Source organism: Tupaia chinensis, unplaced genomic scaffold (assembly GCF_000334495.1).
Source record: "Tupaia chinensis unplaced genomic scaffold, TupChi_1.0 Scaffold139518_1, whole genome shotgun sequence".
NCBI classification, from domain to species: domain Eukaryota; kingdom Metazoa; phylum Chordata; class Mammalia; order Scandentia; family Tupaiidae; genus Tupaia; species Tupaia belangeri.
In genome coordinates, this window is record NW_006199403.1 from 612 (window position 1) to 9,904 (window position 9,293).

The following is a 9,293-nucleotide window of genomic DNA, read 5'->3' on the forward strand; positions in this document are numbered from 1 at the left end:
TAGCATCTAACACATGTTGCTTTTTTCCCCTTCTTTTTAAAGAATTACGTTTTATTTATTATTTTTCTTTAGTTTGGCCAGAGAGAAACAGAGAGAGAGAGAAAGGGAAAGTGAGAAAGCAGGTTGCTGGGTCTAGAACTTGAACCTCAGTCAGCCATGTGGAAGTCCAGTGCCTCGACCACCACGTCACCTGCCGGCCCCCACATGTTGCTTTTTATACTCAATATGTATTTGAGAAATCTGTACTCTTGGAAACACTAACCCTTGGATTTTGAATTTTTTACCATTTGTAGATGTACCAGCAGCAGTATGTCCCATCTTATGGATTACAATCATGCCTAGAAGTTTAAAACAAAACAAAATCATTGTATGTACCTAAAGTTGACCTCAAATATAAGAAAATAACTTAGTAGTTGGCAACTGCTATGGTGTAGATATGTGTGTCCTCCCAACAAATTCATATGCTGAAATCCTAGATGACTGGGTCATGAGGGCAAAGCTCTCATGCAAAGGATTAGTGCCCCTTAGAGGGGCCCCTTGCCCCTCCACCATGTGGGGACAGAGTGAGAAGGCACCATCGAAGAGCCAGGAAATGGGTCCTCACCAGACACTGAATCTGCCAGTGCCCTGATCTTGGACTTCCCAGCTTCCACGACTGTGAGAAATTTCTGTTACTTATAGGCAATCCAATCTATATTTAAAAAATAACAAACTTAACTAAGAAACTAACATAAATATGCTCTTTCATTCATTTTAGATAGAAGAAAACAGTGATAATTGATATAATAATCGAAACCAGTGATATAATTGCCCCCCTCCCCGTTTATTTTTGTTTGCCATAGGGCAAATGCTCTCGCAGAAGAGACAGTGAGAGTAAAAGTGGGAAATCAACCCCCTAGGGGCATGGCCATGCTGCAATCCCTCCTCCTCTGTTCTCCTCCTGGGATTTTGGGCATATACATACATATACCTGGTGTGAAATTTCAAGCCACCAGGTCCGGGGCTCAAATTATGGTTGGCCATGTGAGAATCCAGCATTTTAACCACCATGCCACCTGCCGGCCCTGAGAGCCCGAGAGTTTATTTCTGACAATGTCTCATTCTGTCATCTTCCTTGCCTCAGCTTCCAGTTAGCTGGGATGACAGGTGCATGCCATTGCACCAGGACTGTTCAGGTTGGGTGGGGAACTAAAACCAGTCTTTCCCGTGTGGCCTTAGCCATGGCATAGTACCTTTCCAATTTGTACTTTGTAATGACCTAGTTTCACAGTATCATTTAGTAAACATCTCATATCCACACTCTTTGAACTGTACAGTTACTTTTCAATACCTTTTCAAAGGTAATCCCAAAAGAAGTCACTGATACAGACTGATGGAAATTTTCAACATTACATCTTGGAAACACTGAATATGGCAAACAACATAAAATTATCAAAAAAAAATCAAACTAAGATTTAAAAATCTACATGTGAGTAGTCATTGGGTTTTAGAGATCTTCTATATGTAATTTACCAAAATGTATACAGATGCTAGGATTCAGGGGTGTGTGTGTGTGTGTATGTGGGAGGGCGGTGTGCTTACTTGGCTATTAAAATTATCAAAATCATCTTCTGGTATATGAACAGGAATGAAGGCAGAAAGGTAATTAAGTTTTAACCACAAAAACTATATGAAAGGTAAATTACTGGGCCAGTGGGTAGCATGGTGGGTAAGGCGCTGGACGCATATGTGGTCAACCATGGTTCGAGTCCTGGTACCTGGCAGCTTGCTTTCCCACTTTCCCTCTCTCTCTGTCTCTCTTTCTCTGGTTAAAATAAGAAATAATGATAACAAAGTTAAATAAATAATTCTTTAAAAAAGGCAAATTACCGATAGTATCATGACCGTGATTAGCTCCTTTTTCTTTATAGGTAGGATCCTCCTGCTCTAAGATATTACGTGGTTTGTAGGGTCCACAGTATTTTGAAGCATCTGGTATAACATTCTATAAACAAGATTTAAGTTTAATTTTTAGAAAGGGTGTTTTTAGAAATTGGCAAGTAGTAATGTTCAATCACTAAACACTAGTAACAAACAGGAGAGACATCTGGTAACTTGAAGATAGCATTAAAAGCTAAAGATTAGCTAAGTCTTATGTGAAAATAAATGGACACTTAAGTTTACTAAATATTCGTTCTAGTCTCAATATAACATGTGCTAGACACTTATATGAGACAGATCTCTGATTTTTCTCCTTACATGCCTAAAATTTTCAGCATAATGGTAGATACAGATTATTTTATTAAATATTAATCTTCAAAAAAATCAGGTATACAACCTGACCTTTACATTTCAGAATTTGTTCCCTGGCCAAAGAATCCTAAGATTTGAAGTAAAATAGATTTTAAAACCATTTTTTTTTTCAAAGCTAGGTTTATGTGAATATATTCTAAGTTGTACTCTAAATTGTCCTTTATAAATATTAAAGGCTTAGGAATATAATCCAAGCTCATCTTTTTTTGGTTATGTACACAGGTTGGTATTAAAACAAGAAATTTACTACTTAGGCCATATCTCTTAGCATGTTAGGTGCTTCCCCTGGTTTTATGACTAGTCTTTTTCAAATGGTAGCCCCAGAGACCCCTTATTACTCAAAGGTAATTAGGACTTAGGAGAGAAACAGATGAGTGTCAGATCACCCATAGAAGGACCCTATATGACAAACTGACGTATGTTGTGTCATTAAAGACAAATTACACAATTAGAAACATACCAGACACCTAACAGTATAAATCCTTAAGTCAAATCAGGGAAAGATACTAAATAGACTTCATATAGATAAAATCTAAGAACTATTTTAAACTAGTAGTTTCCAAACTTTGATTTTTTTTTTCAACTTTGTTATAAGGAAATACAAGCCAAACAGCTCTGACTGAGGCAGTCTGCCTCCCCACAGTAGAACCTTCACAGTTTGAAAACAACTGCCAGAGACTTGGAGTTTTCCACCCTAGGTATACCTTAGATGCAGAAGGAATTTCAAGAACACTCATACCCAGAGTCAACTGAAATCATCAGTTCCTGGATGCTAACTAACCAGCACTAGACAAGAGGTGGGCAACAGAGAGCAGAAAGGATATTGCATCTTATTTTCAAATAAGTTAATCTTCAAAATTAAATAAGTATACAAACCCTCCAATAATTTGGCTGGCAATTCTGGGCAAGCCAATCAGAATGAAGAGCTCGAGAAGCATTGGTAGATAAATCCTCATTGATAAACCCCATACTTTCAGCAAACTTGGTGGCTGGAGATTAGGAAGAACAGTGTGAATTAAGTATAATTTTTTTTTTATCATTTATTTATTTTTACATTTTCCCACAAACATTTACTTTACATATCAAAAAGTTTTTGCTCATACTCCATAGTTCTTGACAGTTCATAAACAACTTTCAAAATTTCAAAAAACTGAATTTTAAAGATAATGTTCAAAATATTTGTTATAATTTTGCTTGTGACTCTATAACAACAGAGACAGTAGGGTTTTACATATGTTTGAGAAAATATTTACATGTCAGCTACTCAAACTGTTGAAAAGCAAATGCCTAGCACACAAGCCACATATAAACCTTCTCAATTCAGCCTTGCCTACCAAGTATTCTGTGATATACTATCTACTAGCAAAGATCAGTCTCTTTTCCTTCAATGTCTTCCTTAAGATAATCCTCTGGTTGTGGTTGCTCTTTTGCAATCTCTACTAATTACAATGCCGGACTAGAATAGCCCAGGTTATTTTATGGTACAAATTATTTCACATATCTTCTCTAATCCTCTCTGCCAGGCAGAACTGTTTATGGTGCCAGGCCATCTTTCCAAGTGCTACTTGAGAACTACATTTCAAACAAAACATATAGTAGAGGTATTCTAGCTGAGCAGTCTCTCATGTGGGGTATACAAAGACATCTAGGGACAGAGATACAAAGACTTTCAAAGGCATAATCAGATATGAACTGTTTTAATGACATCAATTTCTAAATCTTCAACTTCCATATGCCAGTCTTAAAACTGATCTGATTGATTACCCTGAGCTGTGTGTTATAACCATTCTCTTTTCCAATTTCACCTCTACGATCTCCCTCTTTCCACTCTACGAAAGAAAAGGCACAGTTCTCATCAAGACAGAATGTTACTGCACTAACTAGTGTACAATAGCCAGGGTGGAAAAAGCATGGAGATACCAATAAACAGGATAACTGCATTCCAATGAATGGGTAATAGATCCTTCTGCCTGTCAGGCAGTTTTCAATCCTGTACTTTCAACCAAACTAAAGGAAGTCTACTGGAATTGTTACGTAATATATCATCAACAATATTTTTTTAAATTGTAAGTCACTGCATAATTTGTGGTAAATAACTTTGAAGACATTCAAATAAGCGACACTGCTGTAGCAAAACTTTCATTTCCATCTTTTTGTGTTAAGAAAGTTCCTTGAGTCTGACACCTATATAAACATGCATACAGAAAGAAAACTGGTATTAAATCAGGTTTCAGTTCAGCAACTTCCCAACTATAGAAAATAAAGTACTTTTTAAAAAATCCTACCTTAAAAATCAAGAGAGATCTAGAAGTAACTTACCCAGTTAAACTGATATTAAGTAAAATGGGTGAAACTTAAACTTAGATCTGCTTTTATCCACTATTTCTTCATCCACTATTTTATCTCAAGCCCTATTTTTTACAGTGAAAACTACAGACAAAAGAAACAGCTGAATTATAGTTAAAAAATACCTGACTCTCCTGCTAAAAGTGTATGTGTGGTATGTTCCAGTACTTTCCGTGCCACGCCGATAGCATTTTTAATTCGTCTAAGATCTCCTACTGCTCCCACATTCATTGTAGTGCTGCAAGAAAAAAAAATATACCTGAAGATATTTTCATAGTTTCAGAGATTAAAATAAATACTGTTTTTCTCCAAGCAACAGTGTTTTATAGGATCAACTCCTCAACCCTAATACATAAGTGATAGAATATTCATGAATTTCATAAAAATTCCTACAGCAAGACAAATTTAAGGAAAAAATACAAAATCAATTTACCAGATACCACAATAGCACTTAAACTGAGTTCCTTTTGTCTTATTTTAAATATATCTCTTGGAAAAATCCTTAAGTCTTCATGTCAGGCAAACAAACCACAACAGCAATGAATGGCAGGTGCTATGGCTTGTGTCCTCCAAAAACGGTGTGGTGGGGTTTGGTTATGAAGGTATTAAGAGGAAACTTGGGGCCAAATGTTTGTGCAGTGGTCAAACCCAATGTTCTGCGAGGCTGACCCACATAAGAACATCCCAGGGTTGTGCTGAGACCCTGCCTGAGTATGGTAAGCATATGAGTGCTCATGGTCTGGGGCTGGCTGAGGCTGGTAGACTGTGATGACAAGACTCTGTTGGGCATTCTTTCTCTCTTGCTCATGGAAGAAATAAACTTTAGAAAAGGTGGCGGACTTCATACCTTCAAGGTGTGTACAGGTGGGGCTTCAGGAGTGATTACAGTGAGGCCCCTGTGATTGAGTTCCGGTAGGTCTATAAGGAGAGCAAATGAGGCCAGAACATATACATGGAAATAGAGACCACACTCTCCTTCTGTCCACCATAATGAGATGCAGCCTGACAATCCCCACCAGAAGTGGCCCCTAGCCCTTGAATCTCCAGTCCATAAACTGAATAAATTTCTGTTTTCTTAAGTTACCCAGATTCAGGAATTTTTTCGTTATTAGCAATTCAATGAACTAGGACAACAGGTAAACAATCGTTTATAAGGTCAGAGACATATTTTTGTAGCTTGAGATTCTTTTTGTCCTAAGGAGACTAGTTAGTTCCATAAGCTACTTTTATTCTTTTTTGTTTTGTTTTGAACTGAGAGGGAACTTTCTTGTATTGGGAAAGGCCAAGTAAAATAAGCTAGATGTTTTGACTCATGATAAAACTCATACATTCTTTTGTCTTGGTCTTGGAAGGCTACAACACTAAGTGTATGCCAACATGAAGCAAGGTGCAGAAGAGCATCTTACCCATCCATAATCATGGCATCCAGTGTGGTTTCTCCAAGTTCATCAGGACTTCCTCCAAAGCCCACAGAGCCATCACACTGCTCTTGCTCACACACAGTGCAGCCATTCTCAACAGCATCCAGGGGAGAACCTCCAGACGCTAATGTCCTCCATGCTGTTAATCAAATTCCAGTAATCCTCATTTATATTTATATATACATTTTCAATGCCAAATGCAACAAACCAAAAATCTTTTAAGAACTCCTATTAAATCTTTTTTTCATATTTACTCTGTGAAGCTGAATTTTTAATAGTTGCAAGTGCTACAAAGGAGTCAGTGATAGAAAAGATATTATACAACTAATTATCATGAAGAACTCGGACTGGCTTTTGGTGCAAAGTGAGGATTATTGGGTTGTCAGAAAAATCTGACGTATTTTTCTATGCAAAATGCATCATGACTTTTCTGATGATCCAATATTTTTACTTTCTCATACCCATCTCTTCTGTGTGAGAAAAGAAATCAGTATCTTCTACTTTAAAAGATCCAATATACACTATTGAGGCAGTTAAATTGCAAATCCTTTAAATTTACAACCTTATGAGTTTATTCTGCATCATTAATTATTAAACATATACACAACTAATATTATTATTCAGATAACATGTACATCTCAGAGAAATAAATATTTACAACCTGGGTTTCATATGGATTAATCTTTTTTTTTTTTTTTTTGAGAGTTTCTTTTTGCTATAGGGCATGTGTGCTCACCAGAAAGAGAGAGACAGAGACAGAAAGCGAGAAATCACCCCCCAGGGGGGATGGCCATGCCACAATCCCTTCTCCTCTCGGGATCTCGGGCACACATGCACACGCACCTGGCGTGAGTTTAAGCCACCGGATCTGGGACTTGAACCACGGTTAATTACATGGGAGGAGTCCAGCGACATAGCCATTATGCCAATTCCTGGTACCTGGATTAATAAATCTTTGTAACAGTTTTCAGGGTAAGTGGTATACAATGATAATTCTTTTAGAGAGGAAAAAGAGCCAGAGAGGTTAAATAATTTGTTCAAAGTCACACAGCTAGTATGTCACAGAGCCGGGAGTCAAAAGTACCCACTTTGGCTTAGTGGCCATGCTTTTAACACTGTGCTGTGTTCTGTGGGCCACCATATATTGGAGGAGAGGAAAGTCTTCATCGGGCAATTTCTTACTGATAAAAACAGAATACCTTGAAGGTAGGTGATATTGCTGGTAAAACTTAAAGTATCTCCACTGAACTTACAGGCTCCAAACACTATTTTTCAAGAACTTCCTCCTTTTAATACAATCAACTTAGACATACTTGTCCCCTACTCAAGCTGCTGCACTCTGTCGTCATCCCTGAGGATACCTTTTTATAGACCTGTTTTCCCATTTTCTCTGAATGTATGCACTGCGTATAACACACAAATTTTGCTCTACCAAATTCTGGAGTCAATTCTGTCCCAGAAAAGTATTTGCAGTCTTGAATGTGGTAGCTAGGGTCTGAAATTACTCTTGCTGTAGTTATGTCTTGAAGTGAATAAAAGAAACATGTGTAACACAATTTGAAAATGCCACGTTGATGGTATTTACAGAGTGACATCAAAGCACATTAGTAAGGAACCTAACTCAGTCTGCAAACGAGGAAAGTAAATCAGGGAACCCTTCTGGAAGAGGTAATAGCCTTACCATAGGGTTCTCAACTCTGGCTGCAAATCCAAATCACCTATACAGCTTAAAACAAAACAAAACAAGAAACAAAAACAGATGGTCTGCTTCCAGCAGTGAAATAAAAATCTCAGGAGATGAGGCCCAGGGAAGGGATGTGTGAGCGGCTCTGCTGATGATTTTTATGTGCAGCCAGGCTCGGAAACCGGCATCCTAGATGGTAAGTGCAGCATGTCAGCAGGCGGCACAAACGTAAACCGGGAGAGTATTCATGTGTGGGAAATTATTAATCGTTTGCAAAGCTGGAGTTTAGGGTACTGGAGAGAAGTGAAGGGTTAGAAAGGAGAGGTGGAGAGGGAGACAGGAGATAGGCATTAGGCAAAAACGATGTAGGTGTCACTAAAATTAAACGCAGTATTGAGCAATTGATTGGAAACAATTTATTTTCATTAAATTAAAAAGAAAATTCAAGGAGAAAATGCTAAAACAAAACAAAAATAAAAACTCATACAGTGGTATTCTTTACAGAGATCAAAATGATGTATATCCTATGTGGTGACTTTGAAAGGCCTTTGATACCTGAGTAACAAACACAATACAGAACAATGAGCAGTGTTTAATTCTATTGGTATAACACCATCAACAATAGAATACGTGTGTGTGTGTGTGTGTGTATGCACACTTACGTTTGTAAAAAAAAAGGAATGAAAGCAGAAAGCCGTGAAGTCAACTCTAGGGTGGAAAATATTTACACTGGCCCAGGGTGGGAGTGGGGAGCTGCCTAAAGAGAGTATCCTAATGATGAGGACTAAAATGCAGCAGCGTTAGGGAGGACAGGGTAAAGGTCAGCTGCAAACGTGGAGACGCAGGGGATGCAGGAGGCCTGGCTAGAGCCAGAGCTTGCCTGCCCTCCTAACTCCCGCGACTTCTGCGGGACCAGCAGGCCGGTCCTCCCCGCCCGCCTGCTCTTCGCAGCGCAGCCACCCGCCCCGGCCGCTGCCCCGCACCTGCTTCGGTAGCATTCTTAAATGGCCAAGTGTTGAGGACCAGGGGCAGGCAGCTGGAGCCGCGCACTAGAGCCGGGCCGAGCAGGAACAGCGCGAGAAGCCCAGGCCAGATCGACCTTCGCGCCATAGCTGCGTCGGGCGCCGGCCAACGCGAGAAGGTCCCGAGACCGGCGGTCGACCCCACCCACCTCCCCTCGCTCCCGGAACTCGAGATCCCGAGCGCCCCGCCCCCCACCCACCAGGGGGCGCGGCCAATGCTCCCTCAACTCTCGCGAGACGTGGTGTCCTCCGGGACCGCGGGAATGTTCGGTCTCCTTGGCTCTGTGTTTTGTCCCGCGAAGGTGTTTTCCTTAAAAAAAAAAAAAAAAAACCACAGTCAAATTGTTGCTTTCCCTGTTCAAGGGAGAATTGAGCTTAATTACTAGAAGGTAGGTTGAGTTTACTTTTGGAAAATCAGTATGAAATTATGCAGCCTTGAGTTGCCTGATCCCGTGAACTTTAGGTGATTGCAGTGTACTATTTTTTTTTTTCTTTTTAAACTTATCTTTTAAATTAAAAGCTGAAGTT

The 9,293-nt window shown here is 39.3% G+C and overlaps 1 protein-coding gene across 1 annotated transcript; it reads right to left on the reverse strand.

The window, feature by feature from the left end:
* Positions 1-262: 262 nt before the first annotated feature.
* On the reverse strand, positions 263-8,923 carry AGA (aspartylglucosaminidase; the record flags this gene model as incomplete). The annotated part of the gene is given in 6 exon segments (XM_006162040.2): positions 263-338; positions 1,870-1,984; positions 3,169-3,281; positions 4,764-4,876; positions 6,045-6,198; positions 8,727-8,923. Coding segments are annotated over 6 exon segments (698 nt in total), but the record flags the coding sequence as incomplete, so codon positions are not given.
* Positions 8,924-9,293: the final 370 nt, after the last annotated feature.